General features: G+C 38.9%; 1 protein-coding gene across 6 annotated transcripts in view; it reads left to right on the top strand.

The window, feature by feature from the left end:
* The window catches only part of AUTS2 (activator of transcription and developmental regulator AUTS2), a 1,206,807-nt gene that overhangs the window by 356,544 nt on the left and 822,362 nt on the right, over positions 1 to 27,901 (top strand). The window contains exon 1 of one of the 6 annotated variants that reach the window (XM_050783560.1): positions 7,864 to 26,312. The exons of the other annotated variants lie outside the window; for them this stretch is intronic. Coding sequence (XP_050639517.1) covers positions 26,265 to 26,312 — 48 coding nt within the window. The 5' untranslated portion in view covers positions 7,864 to 26,264. Of the gene's footprint in view, positions 1 to 7,863; positions 26,313 to 27,901 lie in introns of those variants that run through there. 6 annotated transcript variants of the gene reach the window in all.

Raw genomic sequence — 27,901 nt, 5'->3', positions numbered from 1 at the left:
CTAGATCAATAGCTGACATTTTGTGGGCACTCAGTAAGTCTTTGGAGGATAAATGAACAAAAAAATCTATCTTCTGAATATCAGTGATAATCATATAAAACAGGCTTGGTATGCTACCATTTATGTACATCTGATTTTGAATTTGACAGGTTTTCACCTAAGATTTGTAGTAGTTGGTTTTCCTCAGAGAAGTTTTTGGGCTATTTTTCTTTTTAAGAAAGGTGAGTGATGTCATTATGAAGTTGAAACTGTAGGGCTAATCATATACTTGCCCTGCATCTATGGTGGCTTTTTTTTTCTACTAGAAAGAAAGCCCACTATTAAATAAGTATTACTTCTAGGTCTGAGGGAGACTGTCCAGCACCTGCAAGGGTTTTGCTAGGATGCAGGGCTTTGTTCCCCCGCTGGGCTGTGATTCTATCCATGGAGTAAGCTGCATTGTGGTAGCAAGTCATCTTGGCAGTGGCAAGTATAGCATATTTCAACTGGTGATTTCTGCATGATTTGTATGAATTTCTGTATGACAGGAGTCACAACAAAACTGTTACGTGACTTGTGTCTAAAGCTATCATTCAGCTGGAGCTGTGAAAATCAGTTTACATGTGTCAACAATTTAATCTTCTAATATGCTTGCCAATAGAAAACTGACACTAGAATTATTTTTCTGTATTTGCTGACTAGACAGATATGGTTATCAAGTGCACTGATTGAAAAATCTTTAAGTTCCAATCTTTTTTTTTTTTGTAAATCTTTTTTTTTTAATTTATTTATTATTATTATACTTTAAGTTGTAGGGTACATGTGCATAACGTTTGTGTCCTTTGTAGGGACATGGATGCAGCTGGAAACCATCATTCTTAGCAAGCTATCACAAGTTCCAATCTTTAAATTGGGACCATATGTGTTCTTTCCCTAGTCAAATTTGTGCATTCACCGACACATGTGTATACATATACACACAGAGTACAGTTACATTGATATGTGTTTGTGTTATATATGTATGTATTCACACAGAACATGCATATGCCTTATGCATATTCATGAGCTTTAAATGTGCTTATAGATTAAGATGTAAGGATGTTGAGGAAATAATACTACTGCCTACCTTGTAAGAATTAAATTAGTTAATATGAGTAAAGTCCTTAGAACAAGGCCTGGAACATAATATGTTTCCTATAAATATTAGCTTTTATTATTTTAGAGTATGTCTTCATTCTGTCAGCTTAAAATGGGACTCTGTCACCTCTTTTTATAAAAATTTAGCTTCAGAGACAGTATGGCAAAGCCTCAGAATTTTTGCATAATTCATTTGGTGAATTTACTGTTATTCTAAAATGCCTGCAACCAATTTTCATGCCATGCAGGAAATATTGGTATTTGTATTTCTAAATCAAAGCCATTTATTAAATACCTTAGTCATATTGATTCCTGTTATAGTAAATTACTTCTCTTTCTACGTCATCATTATCTCCTAGGGTCTGTCAGGGAGATATTTTCAGTGAATTTGTCTTTTTCCTTATCAGACAAAAACTAACTTCACTGAAAACATCTTCATTTGGGTTTTGAAAGAGAATAAATTTTCCATTTACTAAGAAAAAAAATAGGTGTTTGTTTATTGGTATAAAAATAGGTATGTATGTAAGTGATCAAATAGAAAATAATGCAAAGAGACATAGAAGAATTTGGGAATGGAGGTAACATACACCTAGAAAGACAATGACAAGGGCACACACTATTTTGAAGCAGGTTTTAGCAGGTAATGATGGTGCTCACTGTGGGAAGAAGGTATGAATCATCAGTCAAAACGAGTGTACAAACTAATGATATGAAATGCTGCTTAACAGTTGTTTTAAATAATTAGATTTTTGTTGGGGATAAATAGTTCATTCCAGACAAAAGTAGTAGGGACTCTATAGCTCATCTAACTTTATAGATTAAAATGAAGGCCCAGATAATTAAAGTGAAGACCTCAGAGTTAATTAATGGAAGTGCAAGTTTCAAAACCTGGCTGCGATGTGGGGGAGACAATGTCCACCGTGACAGTTCTTTAACAGATGGCATAGAAACTCGACTTGTGACCTTGAGGTGCTGCTCACGTCACCTCTGTTCTCTAAGAATAATTCCAGCCCAGAGCTACACCATATATAGAGTCTGTAGGCTTCCTAATAAAACGGTTTTCTTGTCTTAATAAGAGAAAAGAAACTCAGCACATACCTACTTCGAGTCTGGTTTGGGCATGCTCGAAAGGGGGGCAGGGTTTTTAGATCGAGACTGCTGGAGTAGACTCAGGGCCTCTTTCAGCGTGGCTGCCTTTGTGATTTGATTCATGTGCACTTTAAAAAACTGTTTTATCTAAGTGTAAGACTGTTAAGAGGCATATATATTTAGGGTATTACATTGATTTTTGGAAACCATTTGTGTAGGGTACAGTACCTTTGAATTTCACTACAGTAACTGAGTTACAAAATGGGACAGTGGGTCTGCTGGGCTGAGAACCGTCAAACTGAATGGTCACCAACTTTGTTCATGCTGCATCGACTTTTTCTTTTTAATCATTTGGGGACAGATAATCTTTTGGTCACTTTTTAGACTAACTTTGAGATTCAGAAAGGCATTGTATTCTTGGCTAAAACTTTTTGTACGAAAGCACGCTTTCTTTTAAGGTTTGTGATTTTACCCTTACATATCAGATTTCACGGTATCCTGAATGCAAACATGTATTTAACAGTTCGTTGGGATGGGAGAGTTTGAGGACAGCAAAGCAGCCTACTTTGATGAAAGGGTCAGATAGATTTTAGGATCTGCACCCTTTCTTAGCATCCTAAGCATTTTGAAAAGCAGTTCTATGTAGTTAAAAACAAACAAACAAACAACTTGGTAGTTGGTGTCCGCTGAACTGCTTTTTTTCTGAATCTCTGCTGTGCTAGCTGTGTGGCTCTGAGGCTTACTTCCCTAGTCTGCAAAGTAAAACCTAATGATACCTGTTTCACAATTTAAAACATTGATTTATTGAGATATATTTCACATACCATAAAATTCCACTAATTTAAAATATATAGTTCAGTGATTTTAGTATTTTCACAGAGATGCAGCCATCACCACAGGCAATTTTTAGAACATTTTATCACCCACAAAAGAAATCCTGAACCCAAAAGGGCCACTTCCCATTTCCTCTCTAACTTCCCCAACTCTAGGCAACCACTGATCTACTTTCTGTCTGTATGGGTTTACCTGTTTTAGACATTTCATATAAATGGAATTATACAATATGTTGTGTTTTATGACTGCCTTCATTCACTTAGCATAATGTTTTCAATATTCATGTTGTAGCATGTATCAGGACTTCATTCTCCTCACCCCCCGGCTTTATTGAGGTATAATTGGCAAAAAAAAGTATATATTTAAGATGTATAATGTGATGATTTGATGTATGTATATATTGTGAAATAATTAGCATAATCAGGTTAATTAACACCTTAATCCAAATCCATCGCCTTGCATAGTTACCTTTTTTTGTTTGTTTGGGCTTTTTTTTTGGTGATGAGAACACTTAAGAATTTGCTCTCCTAGTAAATATCAAGAATACAATACAACATTATTAACAGTAGTCACTGTGGCTATACATTAGATCTTGAGAACGTACTTATTTTCACTAAAAGTTTGTACCCTTTGATCACATCTTTCCATTTCCCTTTTCCTTGCCCTTGGCAACCACCATTCTACTGTTTTTATGAGTTCGATTTTTTGTTTTGTTTTGTTTTGTTTTGTTTTGTTTTTGAGATAGGCTCTTACTCTGTCACCTAGGCTGGGGTGCTGTGGCTTACGGCAACCTTGACTTGGGCTCCTGGGCTCAAGCAATCTTCCCACCTCAGCCTCCTGAGTAGCTGGGATTATAGGCTCGTGCCCACCATGTCTGGCTGGCTGATTTTTTATTCTTATTTTATTAGTGACAAGGTCACATTATGTTGCTTAGACTGGTCTCAAACTCCAGGCCTCAAGTGATCCTCTCACCTCTGCCTTCCAAAGTGCTGGGATTACAGGCGTGAGCTACCACACACGGCCGAATTTGATTTTTTTGAATTCTACGTGTAAATGAGATCATACAGTGTTTGTATTTTTATGTCTGACTTCTTTCACTTAGCATATGTCTTCCAGGTTCACTCAAGTTGTTACAAATTGCAGGGTTTCCAATGATGTGTAGTAAAGGGGATCCTTGTATACTGTTGGTAGGTATATAAATTGGGACAGTATTATGGAGAACCATGTAGAAGTTCCTCAAAAAATTAAATATAGAACTGCTGTAGGCTTTATCAAGTCTGCTTCTGGGTATATGTCTAAAGGAAATGTAGTCCATGTCTCGAATAGATATCTGCACTACCATGTTCATTATGGTATTATTCATAATAGCCCAGATGTGGAAACAACCTTAAGTGTCCATTGATGGATGAATGGATAAAGAAAATGTGACGTGATACACACACACACACACACACACACACACACACACACACACACACACCCCTTCTGTTACTTGTGTGTATTGTATTATGGAATATTATTTAGCCATAAATAATGAAGTTCACTCGTTTTGGTTGCCAAATTATACTCTATTTTATGGATACATCACATTTTGTTTATTCATCAGTTGATGGGCATGATATTTTTGTGACAGTGAAATAAGACAAAGTATATAAAGTGCTTTATGATATCTTGAATGTAGAAGCAATGTGCGTTTTGTTGTTTCTTTTCATGTGGTTGGTAGATTTCTGGCGTGAATTATCAGCCGCCCCTCCTGCCTTGTAAGCAAGGAAAGCAGTCTTATTGTGTAGACCATCTGTCTGCCAGTTCTCTCATGTTGGTCCTCAACTCATGGAAAATCCTGGTGGGCACTCGTTTGAAACTAGAATTCACACTGCTTTTCTCAGCAACCAGAAGTGTTTGAGTGTTACCAGCAGTGCTTGTTGTCATTACAGATGCTCCATACAAAACTGTAAACGCTGGGTTTGAAGGGATTGAGGGAGGGAGCCATTGCAGCTTACACAGATGTCGACTAATCTAGTGTTGATCCTCATTCTGAACCTGAGCATTGACACCAGTATCAAGCTGTGGGGTAGTCATGTTGTGTGCAAGGCTTGGAGGGAAATAGTGCTTTGGCAGCTCAGTGCTTGCCGACTTTACAAAACACAGAAAATTGCTGAGGGCTTATGTGACAGAAAGTTCATGTTACACATCTGGGCATCTTGGCGAGAAAAGCCACTGATTGTCTCAGTGTAAGAATTTGGAATTTCAAAATCCTAAATGATTACTAAATGACAAGTAAAATTTTCATTGAGATACATTATTGCTAACGTCCAAAGAGATTATCTGAAAGCATTGATTTTTATTTTGTTGGCCGTGGAAATACCATGGAACTCATTTATTAAAAGTAGTATTTCTAAATTTCTACTTATTTTAGATACTGTAATATAAAGATAAAATTATAAACAAGGCCCGGTTGTTACCCACTAGGCAGATTTTTTAAATTATCCAAGTTTCTGTTTCAGGCCATGAAACAAATTGAAATCAAAACTTTTTCTGGTTGCTATTTTAAAGATAAATTTGTTATATAGGCTTTCAAAGCTTGATTGCCTTGCTCCACAAAGACAAAATACTAATAATAGCTTACGTGTATTGAGCAGTGAATCTGTGCTAAGCTTTGTGTTAACCACTATATATTTGGATTATCTCATTGATCTAAGGTAGGTACAGTTATTATCCCCTTCTTATAGATTAGGAAACTGAGGCTCAGCGAGATTAAGTAACTTGCCCAGACAGCTTGTAAGTGGTATTTCTGTTCAGAGCTTCCCATTTTATAAAGTTTTGTGTTTTTAAATATGCTTTAGAATTTCAAGTTTTTACTCTGGTATTATTTCTCGAAGTTCTACGTCTACATACACATCAAAGCAATTCTGTGGTTCTTAGGGAATTATTTAATAAATGAAATAGCCATAGACTGTAATTACATTATGAGTGGCATCTTTTAGCTGTGCCCAGTGGTAGCCCAGTTGCTAATCTTTATCCCTTGATAAGTCAAGTAGATAAGAAGTGGATAAGCAAGTGGAGTGGTGGCCACTCAAGCAGGCCTCCACCAGAATGATTCCAAATAACTTCACACAGTGAATTGCAACCCACTCAGTCCACTTCACCTGATAGCATTGCTCAAAAGATATTCTTTTACTCTTTTATCTACCTTGTTGGCAAGCATCCCCAAGAGGTCTTATGCCTGTGGCCTACAGGTGAAAGATATTTTCTCAAATACTAGGAACTTTGCTGCTAGTTAGAATTAAGCAAATAAAAACATACACCGCCAGAATGTAAGCAAACTAGTTTAAAACACTCCAGCCATCGTATTACGCTTTTAAAAGATTCCCCACAAAACCTCATTAATCATATGAACATTTTGACAAACAGAAAGGGAACAGAACAGACTTACTGTTTTCCATCTTGTATGAATGGCTAGACTTTTCATCTGTGCTCTTATCCTAACATGTCTTTAACTCTTCTGTGTTATGATTTTTATTTAAAAACAAGAAAATTGAGACTCAGTGAGATGAACTGCTTTATATCACTGCAGTAAGTTGTGTTGATAGCATTTGAAAAAGAAAAGCCAAAATTTTCTATTCTTTCTTTCTTTTTTTTTTTTTTTTGTGAGACAGAGTTTCATTCTTGTCACCCAAGTTAGAGTGCAATGGCGTGATCTCAGCTCACTGCAACCTCCACCTCCAGGAGTCAAGCGATTCTCCTGCCTCAGCTTCCCGAGTAGCTGGGACTACAGGCCTATGCCACCACATCTGGCTAGTTTTTGTAATTTTTAGTAGAAATGGGGTTTCACCATGTTGGCCAGGCTGGTCTCGAACTCCTCAACTTAAGTAATCCGCCTGCCTTCCCAAAATGCTAGAATTACAGACATGAGCCACCATGCCCGGCCTATATCTTGATTTTTATTATTTTTACTGGTCACCTAGCCTTATTGTAATTTGCACTCATCTACCATTAGAACATCACAAACTAAGTGACAAACAGAGTGGATATAACTTAGTGTGTGTATGTAATGCGTATAATGTAACATACATAAAGACAAATGGAAAATGCCTGCAAGATAGTTTCCCTGTTGTCTCATGCCTCAGCAGGAATGAAACATACTGAGTGCTTACCGTGGGTCAGTTACTGTGGTAAATGTTTTTCACGAATCATCCCATCCAATTCTCACAATCAACCTGTCATGTAGGTGCTATTTTTGTCCACATTTTTATAGAGAAGGTGGCTGAGACTTAGAAAAGCTAATGCCACTTGCCTGTGGTAATAGAGCTAGCAATTAGCAAAGCCATTGCTTCTAACCAGTATGCATTTTGCCTTGCACAATAAACTACATTAAAAGATTTACTTTAGTTTTTCTACCTCCCAGTTGAAGCCACTATCAGATATATAGTCTAAACTTAGGTTTGATTCTGTTTAGAAATACTTAATGTTCCTCTGGGTATATACCCAAAAGATTATAAATCATGCTGCTATAAAGACACATGCACATGTATGTTTATTGCGGCACTGTGCAGAATAGCAAAGACTTGGAACCAACCCAAATGTCCATCAGTGACAGACTGGATTAAGAAAATGTGGCACATATGCACCATGGGATACTATGCAGCCATAAAAAAGGATAAGTTCGTGTCCTTTGTAGGGGCTATCGCAAGAACAGAAAACCAAACACCGCATGTTCTCACTCATAGGTGGGAATTGAACAATGAGATGACTTGGACTTGGGAAGGGGAACGTCACACACCGGGGCCTATTATGGGGGGGGGAGGGGGAGGGATGGCATTGGGAGTTATACCTGATGTAAATGACGAGTTGATGGGTGCTGATGAGTTGATGGGTGCAGCACACCAACATGGCACAAGTATACATATGTAACAAACCTGCACGTTGTTCACATGTACCCTAGAACTTAAAGTATAATAAAGAAGAAGAAAAAAAGAAATACTTAATGTTCCTCATGTTATCAGGAAATTTGCTGTTCATTTTTCAAGATCTGAGTGGAATGTCACATTCTCCATGAACTTTCCATGATGCTGCTCTTCTTCCAAATGTCTCTGTAGCACTTGGTTGTAGCCTGGCTCTTAGGATTCCCCTGTCTGTGCTCTCGACTTCTTTAGAAGCAACTTGTCTGGTTCAGTTACTGCCTTTGTTTGTATTGCTGGTACATTCCTTGGTGCTTGGTGCATAGTGGATAATTAATAGATGTTTGTTAAATTGAACTGGATGCTTAATAAATGTTTGGATCTAATTATGATCTTTACTCTCTGGTGTGTACTTCAGGTACTTCAGGAAGGTCATTGCAGCTTTAGGTGACTATGGAGACCCTCAGTGTTTTAGACTGAGATGACTTGCCATTTCTACAAGAGATCAATTGAGTGAATAATTGGGGCTGCTTTTTCCCTAAATATTGGTTAGAACATATACTGGTTTTTTTTTTCTCTCTTCAAAAAGTGCCAGTTATGTTGCCATACTGGACAAAATAAAACTGTGAGCTATATATCTGTATCTATAGCTATACCTATATAAATTTTAAAAACGTGGCACAAGGTTTCTGCACTATACTTTGTGAGCAGCTCTGTTTATCCTAAGGCTCAGAAAATCAGATTTGCAAAGCTAAATTTTACTAGTGTATGTCCTATTGAAATTTGCATGAGCAGGCAGAAAGAATGTGGATGTTGGAGTTAGGTAAATGAATCAAATCCTGGTTCAGCCACTTTCTAGGTATGTGATTTTGGGCAAGATAATTAAATTTTTTCAACATAGTTTTTTTATTTTTAAAATGGAAAAGTTATGCACTGGCAGATTTGGAGGATGAAATAATATGTTGAGAGACAGTGTGTTAAGTTACTTCTCAAAAAGTTCTATTATAATTATGGGTTGTCCGATAATGTTTGGCATATTTTCATTTTAAAACTTTTAACAGTGTAAGCATATTTACGGTAGCTTCTCTGATCACCTTATAACCAAGTACTCCCACATGACTTCTGGTCTAGTGTTCTAAGTGAAGGCCAAGTAATGTCAAGGTATGCTGTATACAGATTTTCTAGGAGTACGAATAAAGAGGAGGAATGGAGCCATCCATGGATGGCAAAGTCATGCCATTGCAATAAGTACTATATTTACATATTTAGTACAGATCCCGTCTTAAAAAAGGGTGGATTTGGTCAGGTGGGGTGGCTCATGTCTGTGTGATTTCAGCACTTTGGGAGGCTGAGGTGAGCAGATCGCTTAAGCCCAGGAGTTTGAGACCAGCCAGGGCAACATAGCAAGACCCTGTCTCTTTTTTTTTTTTTTAAAGCCTCACTGCTCATGAAGAGTGGGGAGGGGGAAGAAAGGGTAGATTTGGAGAAGGTTATAGCAGTGAGTATGGCTATACGTTTGCAAGGAAGAACTTTTTTTGTTTCCAACAGTGATTGCTTTAGATAAATATTTTATTGTAGATTTCGATGTTGTTACAATTGTATTTAACTCAGCAAAATTAGTTTTTATAATTTGTCAACAGAACTTCTTTAAAAGGACTTCCTAAGTTGTTTTAGTTAATTATGGGGTATGGTGATCTCAACCTCCTTCCAACCACTGGTCCACTCGACTCTTCAGGCTTTTTTGCTTCTAGAGTAGCATTGCAAGTTTTTAGTCTTTAGAAAACAGGAAGAATTCTAGTTTCTCAGTTCTTGTTCTGATCAGGATTGTATTTTCTTTTCATCAGTTTGTGCTCTGAAACTGCAGGGCCAGACAGAGTCCATGCTACCTGGTAAAGCATCTGAAACCTTGGAAAACTGAGGGTGGATGATGAGCCTTTCTAACACCAGAGATACTGGACAGTAGCTATCCATTTTGCATTAGGCTTTTTTGAGGACTCAGTAAATCCACACAGAGAATTAGGTAAGGCAGTTTGAAAAACAGCCTGTGGGATGATGAACACTTTTATGCTTTTTAAAATGACCGTGGGGAGCCTCATCAGAAGAGGCGATTCCAGGATTCCAAGATGGCAGCTGGGTTTTTCATTGTTCCTGTGGGACTTGCACTGTGAAGTGTGATTGTAGCTGATTTTTCCTTTCAACAGGAATTCATTAAGGGTATCCATTAGCTAATGAACTACTGATATAAGAAAAAAGGACGATTATTTTACAGAGGAAAAACATGGCTTTAACTCGTGATTATTTATGTGTTGGGTCTATTTGAAGGCTTCTTCCCCTGGCTCAAAATCTGGAAAACTGATTTGAAAGACCTTGGGTTTTATTTAGAAAGGACAAACAGATTATTTCAGTTACTTTATGTTTTGTGTTTTTTACTCGATTTACCTAAAGGGAAAGTGCTTAGATTTAAATTCTAGGTACCTTAGTTGCTAATTATTTTGACTGCACTTTTATGGCCTTTTTTTATTTCTAAGGATTGAACCCTTTTTTGTAGTTTTCTCTCAAGGGATAATATTTATATTTTTTTCCTTCCAAAAACTGTAAAAGTCTGAAAGTGTAAATTTATATTTGTGGTGTTTATTTTGTCCTTTACATGTTTTTGTGTACCCATACTTTTTGTCATAAAAATGGAAAAATCATATTAAATTAACCAAATGAAAGTAATCAATGCTGAACATTCACTAAATTATTAAGACATTAATGTGATTCCAAATGCAGATCGTTCATGGGCAGCAAGCAGCATGTGTCTTGGGACTCACCCTCAAAGGTTGGCAAGGTTTGGGCAATTATGAGGGAGGGAGTTTAATTCTTTAGTAAGCTTTTTCGTTTTCTTCTACCATTTATAAGCTAATATGAAGGATCATTTTAAATTAGTGAAAAGTACATTCCATTGAACTAGTAGTTGTAATACTGGGTTAAATATCTAAGTTGTATGACTTTGGGCATGAGTTTCTGCCTCTGTGGGTCTTATTTTTTTCCCCGTTATCAGAACTGTAGCATTGAACTAGATCATGTTTCCTTGTGTGTTTTTTGGGAAAGTGTGGCAATGTACTAGGAGCTACCTGAAGTCACAGTATAAACACACAAGGGACACAACAGGCATATCTTCCTGCCTTTCATGTCTATTCACTTGAGGCTTTTGGTAAGACATTAATTTTATACTTAAGCAAACATATATTAAAGACTAAAAGGAACTCATAAGTCTTCATATAGTGTTAAAGGTATCATCACAAAAATGAAAGAAATATTGTTTGTACAGCAGGCCACAAATAGATATCCCTTGTTTTTAATCAGTCTTTTCTGCTGTGGAGGGCAGTTTGGACACATTTGAGGATCACTGCATTAGATGACAGGAAACATGTTTCTTCCTATGCTCAAGTTGTGTAACCATGACATTTGAGAATATTTACATTTTGAATTTCCCTCCTCCCTCCCCTAAATTAGTGGCATGTTCTAGAGAAGGGTTTATGTGATATATTTACATAAAACCTATCTCAGTGTCGTTTGATAAGAACTCTGTTAAGAAATCTTGTCCTGAAAGGATGACAGTGTTGAAACTGGAGTGGGTGTGAGGAGTTAAAGTAATTCCCTAAGCACACTAGACACGCCTGATGCCCCTTTCAAGCCCATCTGCTTCCTCATGGTGATTATTTCTGATTCCCATTATCACTGTGTTCCCCTCACCCCTGCCATTTAGCCTAGATTCTGGCAGAATGGAAATCCATGTTTCTGAATTTAGTATGATTTTTTTTCTTTCTTTCTATTCTCAGCAACAATAAGTACTCTTGATGGCAGCTGCTGTATTAAGCCCAAGAGCTTAAAAGATTAAAGAAACCACTAACAGCAGTCAGGAGGAAGTTTAAGGGCCTGTTTTTCTGAAGGTTTGTGTTTTCATTCTGATGGTTGAGTAGAAAATTACAAACAGGTTGTGTTCAGCAGCTGGAATGCTCTCCAACATCTGGGGAGACTCAGCCTTGTGTTTATTTCCCATTCATTGGAAGGGTGGCCAGCCAGTGACGGAAACTGCAGGCAGAGCTATTAGAACTCTTTGGGTACATAAGCCATTAGAAATTCTTTTTTGTAGAAATTTCTTCATAGAAATACCTTGTTCCCTATTTTTTCATAAGCTTGACTGAGCACTTAACTTTAGGTCAGTTGCTGAGAAAGAGGTCTGAAAGTAATATTAGTACCCCCCAACTACTTTCAGCCAGAAACAAAAGTTGTTTGGGCCCTTAATGAGTTCCTACTTTAGAGTCAAGGGCTGGCCTTCCCCTAGATCTGTCTGCATATACCTCACAGCTGAGCAGATAACATATTTGTGTGGCTATTCCCTTATGATTTCCTCTCTATTAGAGAGAGCTGGAGCCTATGACAGACTGCAGAGTGTTTGCTCCATTCCTCCCCACTCCGCAGCTTTACTGAGGTATAGTTGATAATTAAAGTATTTACATATATTTAAGGTGTATAGCTTGTGTATAGATTATGGGATATATAAGTATACATTATGAATATTCAAAATCAAACTAATCAATATATCTATCACTCCACGTAGTTACCACTTTTCTTTTTATAGTGAGAATACTTAATATATACCTTCTTAGCAAATTTCATTTATGCCACATAGTGACTATAATTAACAATATTGTATACTCAAACCTGTTTATTTTAATTTTTAATTTTTTTAGAGATAGGATCTCGCTCTGTTGCTCAGGCTAGAGTGCAGTGGTGCTATCATAGCTCACTGCAACCTCAAACTCCTGGGCTCAAGCAATCCTGCCATCTCAGCCTCGCAGGTAGTTAGGACTACACGTGTACACCACCATGCCTGGCTTAATTTTCACTTTTAGAGATGAGGTTTAGCTTTGTCGGGCAGACTGGAATGCAGTGGCATGATCATAGCTCACTGTAGCCTTGAACTCCTGGGCTCAAGTGATTCTCCTGCCTTGACCTCCCCAGTTGCTGGGAGAATGGTGCCTTGTTCTCAAAACGATTTTGTAAAAGATAATGTGCTGGCCAAATAAAACAGAACTGCCAGTTTGTTATTTTTGGACAGCTTCATTATTTTGTACATGGGAAAAGAGAAGTTCAAAGTTTTGCCTTACGCAAGGTTATCAAGCTGGTCAGTGACCCAACCAGGTTTAGAACCTTTATCTTTCGGGCTATTTGAGAAATTCAAGTGATCCCAGTAATCATTAGAGGCATTTGTGGTCTTCAGTCTGCACTGAGCAAGGGTTTCATGTTTGGTGTCTAATATTTTAGAGTTATTAAAGCTAATCTAGCCTTTGGAGAAACCAAATGGATTTTGGGGGTTGTCTGTAAGAACCCATCACGATGGCTGGAACAGCTCTTAAGTGGAACTTCTACATAGATCAGCTTGCATTTGTTCTGTAACACCATATGAATTTTCCTGAATTTCCAAGTTAATATGTTTTGCATATTGCTTACAAATTGCTTAGGCTGTCTCCATGAATAATGAAAGCTGTGCTGAAGGAAGCTGGAGATTAAGAGGGGCTGTTTTTTAAAACAGTATTTCATTTCTTTGTTTCTTTTGCTTATATTTTCTTTAGCCTCGAGGGTATGTTCAGAGGTGGTAGGGAGGGAGGGTGCTATTACATGTTTCTCAACATCTGTGTTCCTTTACAGAACATTATCTCTTCTGCTATCAAAGAGAACTTGCCAGGTAGGTCAGGATGCATAAAGCTCTGGACAGTGCTTTCTCTGATGCCCATCTTTGCTATATGTCTTGTTGTGTGTTTAGGTTCCATAACAAGGTTCTCTACTTCTCCAGTTTAAGAGGAAATCATGTGTTATGCTAAACCTCTTTTCATCTCAGTAGGGAAGGCACCAGGTTCAAGAGGCCAAGAAGAAGAGACCCAGAGCCAGCAAACCAGACATGGGGTTTTATTAGGGGCTTACATACAGGGGAGAGAGTCCAGTGGCAGCTTACGTGCAGGGGAGAGAGTCCAGTGGCGGCAGGCTGGACAACATACCGGCGCCACTCAGTGGCAGAGGGCTGGGCAGGAAAACCACAGCCGCTTTGCAAACAGCATGCAGTTTATAGAGCATTTTCGCTTAACACCCTCCCGTTAACGACTTCCACCTGACAACTTGCATCCAACCCAAAGTTTACGACCTCAATTCCCTATATGGCCCATGTTCCATGGCATGGGCAGGGGGCTCAGATATTCCTGCTAGACAAGGAATGAATCTCTGGATTGGCCACTCTGGGACTCCCTAGCTCGACACACACATTCAGGTGCATCTGCCATACAGTGTCATTTTAAGGGTATGCTCAAGTTATTGCTCTCAGGGGTGTTTACCCTACAATTATCATTTGACATTAATACCTACTGTGTGTCAGACATTGTATAGTGACTGTCATGATTTCCAGTCATGATACAACTTCATAAGTATCATAGCCCCACTTTTTAGTTAAAGAAAGCAGAGGTTTGGGGGTTGTGTCTTCCCTAATTGACACACCTAGACAGTGTAGAACCAGCATTCAGAGGCAAGTCTCACTTAGGCCTGGTGTTCTTTCCATCACACCCCAGCTGCTGCTTTGCCTTCTCTCCCTCTCTTCACCTGGCATTTTGACCACACTAATTGTGCTGGCGTCTCATCTGTGGCAGTTTCCAAATCTTTCACCTTGATTATGGCTTTCAAAACATTTTTTGTCCCAGCTCACAGTTAGAAATACAGTGTATGTCATCAAGTATACATACATGTGCACATGCTCAAATGCACATACATACCTGTGCTTACATGTACTCATATAAAACTGAAAGTTTAGTTATATGTGCAGTTCACTCTAATATTTCCTTTTCTGTTTTACACTGTTAATACATACTCACCCGTAATTGTGATTACTCACTAAATTGGTTTTACAGTCAAGGTCACCTGTGGTTGAAACAGTGATGTGGAGTGGAAATCTTTACGGTGAGATAGGTGCCTTCTCTCCTCAACCCCTTACAAGATTTTTAGGATAATCCATGGGAGCACCAAAAAAGCGGTCGAAATTATATGTGGATTTATTTCTATCTTAAGGAAGAGATTAAATGTTGCTGTTACTTAATATCCGAGTTGACAGTGTAGCATCACTCGGCCTGTGAGACAGTCAGTCCCGTGCTCTGTAGGGTGTGGCAGGTTCGGAAGGAAGAGTGGGGGTTCCTAAAGTGGCACATTCCTTCAGCCTTTCATTGCATGATGTGCTCCAGTTTGTATGGCTCATAAAGCATGTTAATAGGTTATATTATTTACTTTTAGCAAAGAGAACAAGTGGTTTTGTTTTTATTTCGAAACAGGGTCTCATTTCATCGCCCAGGCTGGAATGCAGTGGTGTGATCACAGCTCACTGCAGGCTCAACCTCCTGGGCTCAGGCGATCCTCCTACCTCAGCCTCCCAAATGGCTGGAACTATAGGTGTGGATCACCACATCTGGCTAAGTTTTTTCTTTTTCTTTTTTTGGAGAGATGGGGTTTTGCCAGGCTGGCCTCAAACTCCTGCTCAAGCAATTCGCCTGCCTTGGCCCCCCAAAGTTCTGGGATTACATGTGGGAGCCACCACGACTGGCAGAGAGCAAGTGATTTTTAAAAGTTTCATCAAAGAAACTGTGGAATGAGAGAACATAAACACAGGGCAACAGCAGGAAAATGACAGAGTTGACATTTTTTTTTTTAATGAGCTCCTTATCAACCACATCACTGGGTACAAACAGCGACTATATAATCATATGTAGTAGAAGTCAGACAAAAAAATTGAAATTTTTAAAAAGTGGGAACTTAGGTTTATATCCATGATCGTTAATGATTTACCTTGCCCTAAACGGATGTTGTACCCTGAGATATTAGCTCATTATGTTGGATAAAACATTAAAAGTTGTGTTCATTTTATCTTTGTATCATTCCTTACATTTATTTATGTATTATATGGTTTGTGTGATACAGCTGTGCCATATAGTTACATATATATCAGGGGAATATGTTAGAATTTTTTTGTACTGATAAAGATTCCTAATTTAAAACATTTGGAGACCATTTTTGTTCTGGAGAACTACCAGTAGAGGCATCCAGTGATTATTAATGGGTATCTTGGGGTCTGGATGAAGAGAAGAAGGAAAAGGTGAGGACACAGGAGGGAAGTGAAACAGGGAGGGTGTTCATGTACGAATTAGATAACAATTCTCCCAAGTGGATTCAGTTCCAAGGGCACATGGTTTGGCGAGTGGCCTGTGCCTTTGTGCAGGTTATAAAAAGTCTCCCCTTTCTCCTGGCATAGCAGCCCTGTACTAGGGCACATGGTTTGGCAAACGGGTTGTGGGCTGGAATTCAGCACCCCTTCAGTCCTTCATCTTTCTGCAAGTGTATCCTACACAAGTAAGTGTATGTAACAGCCCTGGTGGTGAGGTACTGAAAATAAATGAATAAATAAAAGGATGAAGGACAGGCATTGATGAATTTGATGGATGTAGTGAGCAACAACAGCTAGTCCTCACTCTTTTATTCATTCATTCATTCATTCATTCATTCATTCACCAGAGTATTTGTAGAACACCTGCTGTATGCCAGCCATCTTCAACAGCAGAAGTTGGCAAACTGTAGCCCACCAGCCAGACCTGACCTGGTATTTTTTTTGTAAATCGGGTTTTATTGGAACATAACGGTATCCCTTTGTTTATGTATCTTCTGTGGCTGCTTCTTAGCTATAATGGCATAGTTGAATAATTATGACAGAGACTGTATGGCCTGCAAAACCTAAAGTGTTTACTTTCTGGCCCTTTACTGAAAAAAGGCGTGAACCTCTACTCTAGAAGATAAATCAGGACTGACTTCTGGTGCCACTGCATGGTAACTTAGCCATGGGCTGTTTGGCTTCTATCTCATGTGCCCCGCTTGCAAGAAAATACTTCCATCAGGGCCAAGTGGAGGTGAGGTGCAGTAGAGCAGGGGCAGAGCTAAAAGCAACACAGCTGGGCACATTTACTTCTTAGATCTCTACACAAACCATGTAGTTTAGGGAGGAGACAAAGGGCTAGGAGTCCAGAGACTGACACTGTGTAGCCTTCTCTCTGGGCTTGTTTCAGGTAGTCACTCTGCAACTACAATATGGCACTAGATTACTGATTTTCAGACTTTTTTCTGCACCAAAATCACCTAGAAGGCTTGTTGAACCGACTGCTAGGCTCCACCTCCAAGGGGTCTGAGTCGGTAGGCCTGGGGAAGGCCTGAGAATGTACACTTTTAACAAGTCCTCAGGTAATGCAGGTAGGCAGTATGACTGGATTGTTTTTGTGGTTGCCTGCCTCTTTTTGGCATGGGAAAGGAGAAAGCCAGAGTATTCCTTGAAGAATGACATTTAGAGAGGACCAAATTCTAGATGCTTCTGTGATATGTACACCACAGCTATTCTGGACTAGACTGTAAATTCTCACATTTCACCTATGCAAAGGGAAATACTTTCAGGTCTCCTGTTAGTAATCAGTTGTCCCAAATTTTGCCCGTTACCTCTGGAAATTCTGGACCCTCAAGTGATCAGTCTTTGAAGGCAGTGTGGAAGAACAGCACCTATTACGGCTGTTGATTTTTCATGGTCTCTACCCTGTCCTTCTTACTATGACTGCTATTCTCTACCTTCCTGTTTTTCAAAACTCTCATTGTTCCTGTTGTGTTTTTTCTAAATATTTTCTTGATTACAATAAAGTGCTAATATTTAAAGAGATTTTGGGAGCCTGCTGGTGCCAGAAACTATGCAAGTTACTTACAGAATACTCTCATTCAGTTCTCTCAAAAATCCTTGGGGAAGTTTTATTTTTCTTGTTTTACAAATGAGTAGTAATTACAAATTTGGAGTCAGAGAAGTTAAGTAATGTGTGATCTGGACAATTTCAATATCTATGTAGATGACCATCAAAAACCAAGCTTCCTAGGTCTTTGGCCCCCTCCCCGATATCCCTCACCTCCACCTGCTAAGTATCCATTCTCATTTTTGGATCTCACACTTTGTTATCACCTAGGATTTCCCCAGGATTTCTCTTTCTTGGATCATGACCTTCCATATCATACTGTCACTGCAGCTCAGGAGTCTGTTTCTTGGAAAAGCTTTATATCTCTTATCCTCTTTCTTTGCCAAAAGAAATACCTTTCTGAACTATTTCTCTCTCTTAAACCTCTTTTAAACTCTGCACACTTTATACAAAATTGTATTGGTTATGCTTCTAGTTCCCTAGTACATAGTAACCTTTGGAAAAATAGTTTTGTCTTACTGTTTCTATAGAACATGTACTGCACCTGGTATATAGAAGGCACTCCATAAACAATGGGTTAACTGAGCTAGAGAATATATGACCAGGGTCTGAGTCTGAGTCTGTCTTGCTTCACAGTATGGCTGCTATAGTCAGGCCTGCCACAGCCCAAGGCCTGTTTCTTTCTAATCTGTCTGGATGAAGAAGGAATTGTTTAGTAGGTGATGTCATTTGTGTGATGCTTTGTCTATTTCTCCATATCCAGCATGCTATTAGTGATTTTTCATTTTGTCAAACTGCATTTTCTCTTTTCAACTAGAATTCAAACAAAATAATTTTAGATAACATTCTAAGAACATTTGGAAACATGACATTTCAGGTCTATTTTCCCCCTTTACTTTAAAAAAGTATATACAGCTATAATTACTAATTGCTGTGCTCTAAGTAGAGACAGATGATACATATGTTTGTGACAATTTTCCAGAGGGAGAGCTAAGTAACCAGGCTCATTTTTCCATAATGTGAATGTTATTCACAAACTATTACCATAATTGATGCACCAAACCACTGTAGAGTAAATAATGTGTTGTGTGTGGGAAGCAAGCTAGTAGTCAATGAATATTAAAGAACAAAACCTCATTTTAAAAGAGAAACTGTAATTATAATCATTCTGAATTCATGCTGCACAACCAGTTAAAATAACTTGGCTGCCATTTATCTGTGTAATTCTGTGTATAAAGGGAGTAGGTATATGATTTGTTATATAGAAATAAGTATTTACAGGCACATTTTTATGAAAAGACACAATATCGAGCTTCAGAATCAGTGGTTTTCCAAAAGCATTTATTGCAGAGATGAACATGCAGAGTTAATCAGTGAAATGTATATTGATGGAAAAGATCACCATTTCCATTATCTTATCTTTTGCTTTTGTAGGTGTTTTATGTCTATTTGGAATGTCGTATCCCTTTCCGTGGACCTAATGAGCCTCTGTATTTTCTCCGAAGCTTCCTTTTCATCAGAAGTTATCTTGTCCACCTTTAATCCCTCTTATTGCTTTCTAGATGCTCATCAACTTCTGTGTGTGGTATATTGATTTGCACTTTTGAGATTTGTTGTTTTATAATAGGAGATCATAAGTCATTTCTTGTGTGTATCATTAGTCTTCTCAACCAGACTAGGATTTCAGTCTCAGATTATTCTCTGTCTGTGTGTGTGTGTGTGTGTGTGTGTGTGTGTGTGTGTGTGTGTGTGTGTGTTGGGGGTGTGTGTGTATATATCATTCCTTCTGGTGTACCTTGTGGAGAATGGTTTGCTGTCCATGTGTTTGCTAACTCCTCAGTATGTATTGTTGGTTACCTGTTTTTGTGCATCAGATACTGCATTATTTTTGTAAAATCTTTACATTTTGTGTTTGGCTACCAGTGTCTCCACAGAGTCTTGAATGTAACTGGTAAGGATCAGATCTGTTGGTGTAGAGTTTTTGATGGAACACTCAATTAGCAATCTGTAGTATGGCTTATGTAAAATGTATAACTCCTATCTCTGAGAAGTTCTGAAGTCTAAGGGGAAAGTGCTTCCCTGTCTCTTGAATTTGAGTGTTTTGGGTGCATCCATTTTATAGATAAACAAGGTGTTTGTATCAGAGCTTACTTTTATGTTTTAAAATAGATCATAGTGTACCTATTCTTAGGAACCTTTTAGGAAAATCTCTTTAACATTGATCCTGTTGTTAGTTGTAATCTCAGTATATTCTGATAATTTCCTTTGATTATGTAACTGTTCCTTTCACACTATGGGCATCTGTTGTCTTCTCTTTTTATAGCAATGGAAGTATGAACAGATTCCAATAGGGGTTTTTAACTCAAAATTCTCTGACCTTAATGTCAGGCCAATTTATTTAGCTAGTTTATACAACTGGACATATTTCTATAATAGAAAAGTGTTTCTTAACATACTGTTTACAGAAATGTTTCTTAACATATTGTTTACAGAGATAGAGCCCACATTGTAAGGCTATGTAACGCTTCCTCTCAGAAGAAAATGATTGACTTTAGCATGATTTCCTCCCTTTAACTTAAGCAGGTGAACCTTTCTGAGGGCTTTTTGGAAAGTTCTGAGGAAAAAAAATAACAAAACTCATACAACCTCAAGGAATTCTAAGCATCAAGGAGCACCTTTGTGAAGGTTATTGGTTCAAGCACTGACACTATTTGCTATCCTTCAACACGTGCCGGGGCATTATTCATGTATCCAGCTCTGTGATAGCTTGTTTTTGCTTGCCCTGATGATACGTACGGCAAGGGAGGAACATTATCCAGGAGTGAACACTGTAGAGGAGGGAAGGAACCCTGGAGCTGACCTTTATAGAGGCGGTTCTCATCATCAACTTTTCTTCCTTACAAGATGGCTTGGTGTCCCTTGAGATCATTCTCCCACCTTCAAAATCCTGGATGGACCTCTTGCCTGGTTCCCTTAAGGACTCTAAACCACTTAGCTTGGAGCTGGTGCCATTTAATTCTGTTCTTGGCAATGGGCCCTGGCTTCTTTCCTGCTAGGCCCTGTGCCTCTTAGGAGCAGAGAAGAGGTCAGATGCAGATAACACAGGCATGATTTCTGCCTCCTGAAATGCTCAGATGATATGTACTTCTCCGTCCCCCTAAAGATTTAAGGAAGTACACATTTATCATGGGATGTAATAAGTAGGAAAGTGCATGGGGCTTTCTTTTTCTGCTGAATAGCAGATTGTAGGATAGAAACAGTTCTGTTTACAATTCAGCTCTATCTTTGTACTTTGCATCGCAGTTGAAGTTATTTTAAGCTTTACTGTTAAGCTAAACTTCTGAGTTGTTTCATTTGCAAATTCTTTCTTTGAGGGTCAAAGGAGACTTTTGTAAAATGTTCGGGTCTGAGAGAATTTTGAGTTAAGTAAAGGTGAGCGTGTGCATGTGTGCATGTATGTGTGTGTGCGTGTGTGTGCACAGCTCATGCATAAATGCCTGTGTGCTTGCTTGGGTAGGGACTAGGAGGGCTGAAAAAGAGAAACTCATTCTTAGCAGAAGAAAAGCACATACAAAGGGTGGAAGACGTACGGTTTTTGACAGATGAATGAATCCTTCTGAAGGTTTTGTAAGAGCTGTGACCAGCTCTTTTGGCTGAGAAAAGGGAAAGTCCTTGAGCACCCATCATACCTCTTCAGACTCTCTTAGAAAGCATTCAGATGCTCTGCCAGAGGAAATGATGTGTTCCAAGTACAGCTGCAGTGGAGAGTTGTTTTTGTGCAGCTGAAGCAATTCCTCCGCATAGATCATCCCATTTTAACAGTAAACTGTCTGTTTAAAACAAAACAAAAAAGGTGGGTGGGAAATGGAAGGAGAAGGAGTTTATGCCAGGAAATGAAAATAAGTTGCTGCAGAAGCCTGTCTTGGTTGTGGTTTCAGAGTTAAGAATAAGTTATTACTACTAATAATAAGGGCTCACTTGATAGTTTGTTATATCTCTGTGTGTGTTTTTATGAACTTTTAATTTTCCAGAAAACATTAAGGATAAATTAGAGAACACACTCCTGTTGGAGGAGGTGACCGTCTTGCAGTTCACAAGCCATATAATCTTTCACCACTAAACACCTTCCAAGGAATCGGGTAGACTTCTGGTGTCCTCTCTGGTCCTTTTCCCATCTTTATAGGATGTCAGGCTTTGGACTTAATCAGAGGATAATTAAGGCTGTATCATAGCAGGTGGAGTTTCTGAGTGGAAGTCTAAGAAGTGATGTTTCTGTAAGTATCTTTAGCTGACTGTAACTACTAAGCAGAGGTTAGGAGGTTGTGATGTAATTTAAGGTGACATTGTGGTTACCTTTTATCAAGCTCAATTGTGAGCCTGGAGCTATGTTAACTGCTTCACAGCTATGAGCCTATTTAATTCTCAAAGGAGTCCTCATTTTAAGATAGGTTTGATTACCCTCCGTTTACAGATGGGGAACTTGAGGTTGAGAGATAAGTGGTTAGTTTGCAGTTACACCCAGCATTTGGCATGGCTGGGATTGGAACCAGGGGCCCTCAGTCTTCAAAGCTCTTACGTTTAACCATTGCCTGATGCATTGTACTCTCTCCTGTAAAGTAGCCTTTTCTCCCTGCCGCCACTGGTTCATTTCCTTTTCCTCTTTTAAGATACTTTAAACAGAACAAAACCAATAATCTACCTCCTAAATTGAGGTTGATCTCCCTCCTTCCTATCCATTAAGTAATGTCCTAGATTCATGCAAATATTAGATATTTGGGAGAAAAAATAAATAGAACATGTCCCTACTCTCTTTAGCTCTAAGAAAATTTGTCTGTTCTTATTAATTCCTACTGTTCCACAATCCTACTATATTACCTGATATGTATAATACAGTTACAGTCTTCTCAGGGAGACTCTTCTATGCAGTGGCATGCTGGAGCCGGGAAAGCTGGTAGACCCAGCTCAGACATGGACCAGCTGTGAGACCTTGGTGAAGTCACTTTATCCTCTGGGCTTTACTTCTTTTATCACTGTAGTGTTTGATCCAGGTCAGTTCGCAGCCTGGAAGGCACAGCCTTTTTCAGGACACTAAATAGGGCACATGTGCTACCCATTTGCGTGCACACTATCCTTAGGCATTTGTTGAAGAGATGGTTAATAAAATGTAAACTCATTAAAAAGCATTACTAAATTCTTACATTTTATGTTTCTTTGATCCATGAATGACTGCTAAAATTTGGTATGTTATCAATGGGGAACTTGTTATTTCTTTTTGCATAAAAGGGGTCCTCATGCTAAAGATTAAGCAATACTGGTTTTTGTGAACTTTTTAAAAGTCCCTCCCTGGGTAGAATATTCATAAAACCTATGAATGAGTCTTAACTACTTGATTACCCAGATTCTAGCTTTTTGGAATCTTTCATCACCTTGCTTTTTTCCCTTCTCGGTGAGCTTTTGGATTTAGGACAAAGGGGGAATGATCACAAGGAAATAGATTGACATTTTAAAAATCTCTACTCTTTTACAATCTTTCCTGAAGACATGATGGTTTTTTTTTTTTTGCCATCATGTCTCTAAGTACAGTTGGTCAGTTGTCACTCTGTCACCTTACCTTCCAACCCCATAATTCCTGTGAAACCCTGTACACCTCACTGTTTTTGCAGATTATGAGTTCCTCTGGCCTCACTCCTTTCCTTGTTCAGCTTGCAGTACCTGAGTAATCCCCTCACCCCTTACCACCTTCCTTATTAGTAACCCCAGTTCCCTGAAGCTCTTGTCCTGCCCATTTCCTCCCAGCAGCATATCACTCATCTGCCCTGATGACCCTGTGTTCCCCTTAGAAGAATCACAACTCTATCTGGACTGTTACTGTAGATCAGTGAACTTCAACATCTGATAGCTTTTTCAGTGTTGCCCATCAGTGCATTTACCGAGTTGCTTTTTCGATGCTTTTGGTGATAGTTCCAAATGCTCCCCACTGTCTCCATGGCTATAATGATAGGAAACATTAATACAAAACTTGGTCGTGTTGGAGAAAATGTGCTAAGGACTTTACATGGATTGTCTCATCTCCGTTCTTGCTAAAGGATCTAACTTTTCCTTCCAACCATCCAGCAGCTACTAGTGAGGCATCAACTGTGTCTATGCATGGTGCCACAGACTGTAGCTATTATTGAGGCAGATTGGGGACTTGCTCTCAAGAGACCTCTAATTCAGAGGGAGATGCACAGAAGTAAACAGGCAGCAATAACATTGTCTAATAAGTGCTAATGAGGGGAGAAGTTCAATACACTATAGATGCCCCCAGCCCAAACTTAGGGATGAGGATAAGGAAAACTTGCAGGAAGTTATAGCTAAGTGCCAATCTAAAGGACGAGAGACTATGAGGGAGGAACATAAGGGTGTTCTGGACAAAAAGAATACCTGGCTGCTGGAAAGATTTCAGGGAATTGAGAGGGGCCAGTAGGAATAGAGCCATTGTTCTCAGAGCAATTAGAGGTCTTATTTTTGGTGTGAATTCCATAGACTCTCTTTTCTACCTTCTCTGTGATCTGTATCCTCACTTGGTTACTAACTGGAATTAGAATCCACTGAGATCCTTCACTGTACATGGATCTCTAAGACACACTTGCCATCAATCTCAGTGTGAAGTTTTACTATGCACTTGTGTAGCTGCTCTGCTGAAATACTATTAGACTGTTCAGGTTAGTGTGGAGGACAATGCTTCTTCAAAATTATCACAGGGAAGTTTGTAATAACTGTGACTGACTTGAGTAGGGGTAGGGTTTTTCAGGAGGGTCTTTCAGTGGTAATCACTCCTAAAATTTTGAATGCTTAAATGAAGCTCCTGCTCCGCTCGATGATAAGTGCAGCTTCTTTTTCCATGAGGACGTTTAGTAAATGACGTTTTAGGTCTCAGCAAGTGTTACGCCTTCAGACACCTTGGCTGAGGAAAGCCTGATGTGCCTCCAGTGAAGGATTTGTAGGACCACATCTTTGATGCTTCTGCAACACAGAGTTAGGGAAATGAAACAGTGGGTCCATATGTGCTCCTGATCCATTGCCAACAGGAAAGGGACTTAGCCCCCACGTACATGTTGACCCTTCTGGTCATGGTAAAGCCACCCACTAGCTATAATGCTATCGTCAGCAGTAGAAAGAAGAGGGAGCGCAAAGCAACTGAATGGTAAAATATTTCAGACCTTTTCGGACCACTTTGGAAGATGGAAGCTGATAACATCATACATCCAAATTCCTTTGCATTGCTGTCTGTCTCTTTACAGGTAGGGAATAGTTTACAGCATTCTGCGGAATCTACTTTTGATTCCAAATGGATCTTAATTATTTTGTATTGGGGAAATATTTTTTACTTGGCAATAGAGATGTTCCATAATATTATTTAATATTTTGGGAATCACTGTTTCCTATGTGCCTGAACATCTCGAGCACATTTACCCTTAGCGTGGCAGTGCCTGGGTGTCTCACGTCCACGTACGCTCAAACCATGCTCCTTGATTTCATCCCCTTCTCTCTGTTCTCTGTTTCTTTCATCTCCTAAACTGAGTGCTGATGCCATTTCACACTTTTTCTTGGAAGTTTAATGAGTTAGTGGTAGTATAACAAAAATAAAAATATTTTCTTTATGTTTCTGAAAAGAAATATGTCTATAAAGCGTCAATCATGTTTCCAAGCTGTTAGTTCCTGCTGCTGAGTACTAGGAGCTGTTCTGTCAGCAAGAACAAGTAAGGGCGAATAGTAGGAGAAAGCTGTCCCCATTTTCTTTCTCTGGTACAAGAGGTTGGAAGATGTTGTTTCAGCTGGAGAACTTAAGATGGATTCTTATTCACTGTTTGCTAAAGAGACTGTACTGCTTTTAGTGTGATAATTTTCTGTAGGCATGGAGAAAGGTCACCTCCTGATCTTGTTCTGGAGATCATGGGGTTAAATCTGTGGCAGTGTCCCTTTCCTACACACAGGCTCTTGTCAAAATAATGTTTGGCCAGGTGTTAATCTGTGTCCTGAGGGGAGTGCTGGAATTCATTATTCATCCCGTGGGAGTAGGGGTCAGAGGAGAAGGTCGTCCTTCTGGGAGGTACCAGGGCCATAGCTTGCCTCCTGCCTTTACTGACATGTGCCATTTGTGAGGAGGGCAGTTGAAGTCCATTTGAGGAATTCTCTTGTCAGCCGGCCAACACAGAAACACAGAGGGAGCAGGAGGGAGGGAGAGGCCGGCAGCTTGGCAAGGCAGTCCTGGAGTGCAGTTTCCGGAGCAAGATCACACACAGTGTTTTAGGAGCTCAGGGAAGGTGTGCAAGAACATAAAGGGGAAGGGGGCCAGGTTTGAAAGAGTGGATTTTTTCTATTTTTTCCATCTTTTGTCCCTCCTGTCTTTGAATACTTGTCATCCTTTGGAAAACTTAGCATCGGCAAGAAGCCTTTGCTGACACACTGCTTTTTCTCCAGCACTATATTGTGGGTTTTTTGTTTTTGCTCTTCTCATTTTTATTTTCCTCTGAGGGCAGGAGGTGAGGCAATGATCAAGTCAAGCTGGTTCTATGTTAAGTTCAAGTATGCAGAGAAGGTAAGTCAATATGGTTTCTTTTCCCAGGGGAAACCTGCCACCTCCCTCCAGCCTTCTCATGTTGATGGGCTCCTCTGGCCACTTGGGGAAGTGAATGAAGCTGAGAAGTTGTATTTGTGAATGTGTTTCCTTTGGCTTAATGATTCTTGGATGAAACACAGGCTCTTTGCTTGCAATCTGACATTGCCGCTGACCAAGTGGAAGCAATCTTCAGACTCTGTTCTGGAGGCATGATTTAGAGTCTAAAGAGGAAAAATAATGAAACAACAATAACAGGAAAGGCAGGATATTCTGCTTTAGATTGAAAAGAGAATTTTCAAGGTATTATTTGTTACAAAGGTAGATATATTTTTGGTTCTGAAACAAATTGACAGTCACTTCCTGTTACCTGTAGTTGGCTTAGAATTTTTTTCCTCTTTCAGTTAACTAACTGTGCTTACTCATTTGTAATCTTACTTGATTGTAGAAAGAATCCCTGTAAGGTTGTCTGACCATGTATGAGATGATCTCTTTACTCTCTGTCAGGGGATTCTGTTTTGTGAATGAATTTTGGTTGTACCTAAAATTTTGATGTTAAACAGTTCCACTATATTTTAATATACCATTTCTGGACTTTTAGGGGAAAAGTGTACTTCCTAATACATCTTCACTTACCTGGGGCTGTTTGACATCTTTTTGGTTCCAAATCCATATGTGTCACTTACTCTGTTGGGAATTTACAGGATAAGAAATGAGGTTTCCAGGAGGAGATATAGCTCAGAGGTAGAGCATTGGACTGCAGATCAAGAAACAAGGTTTCCAGGAGGATCCTAACGTGTGCCTCCCTTTTGAAATCTTCCTTCCTTGATTTGATCGTTGAAAATATTGGCATATTGATTGTAGAGTTGAGCTGAGGCTCTAGAGAATGGAACTGTGATGTAGCAAGATAGAAAATTGTGAGACTATCTTTATACTCCTTATGATTATATGCATAAGCACATTAAATATGCCTCTTCCATTCACCTAGTTTAAAAATAAGTTAGAACATTTTCAACTCCTTTTTACCTCATTTTTTTTTTCTGTGTGAACTTGTTTCCTCTTTGTTTTTAAGACAGCAAAATTATTCCTTCTTTACCCATGTTGAAATTACAGGATTTTTATTTAAAATATCCATTTTTTATTTTAAACTCACTTTCATTGTTGACTATTAAAGCTATTGTAACTAAAATATTATCTGGTCATGTACAGGGTTGGGAAAGATTGTGGTTTGGGATATTTTTTCCTCAGTAGATTACTTTCCTTTGAGAAGCCGATTGTCCATTGTTTGCTGTTATGAGTTTTGATAACTGAAAACTGTACTCTGCCTTCTTATGCTTTCCCTTTTATCTTGAATGTTCTGTCATGGGAACCTGAAACTCAAGAGTTAAGGCACGTGAATAAACTAATGTGAAAAGGGGAAAAGCATTTCCAGAAATGATTGTCATAAAAAGAAAAAGAAGGGGAACATTAAGTTAATTGCTTCATTTGGATTACCATGCTGCTATTGCTTTAGCAACCAAACAAGGAGAGAATGCTTCCATATGCCAAGGCACAAGTGTAATATAAAGCTA

This window comes from Macaca thibetana, chromosome 3, assembly GCF_024542745.1.
Source record: "Macaca thibetana thibetana isolate TM-01 chromosome 3, ASM2454274v1, whole genome shotgun sequence".
NCBI classification, from domain to species: Eukaryota; Metazoa; Chordata; class Mammalia; order Primates; family Cercopithecidae; genus Macaca; species Macaca thibetana.
Note: the sequence above shows the minus strand (reverse complement) of the source record. Positions and strands in the feature narration are given on the sequence as shown.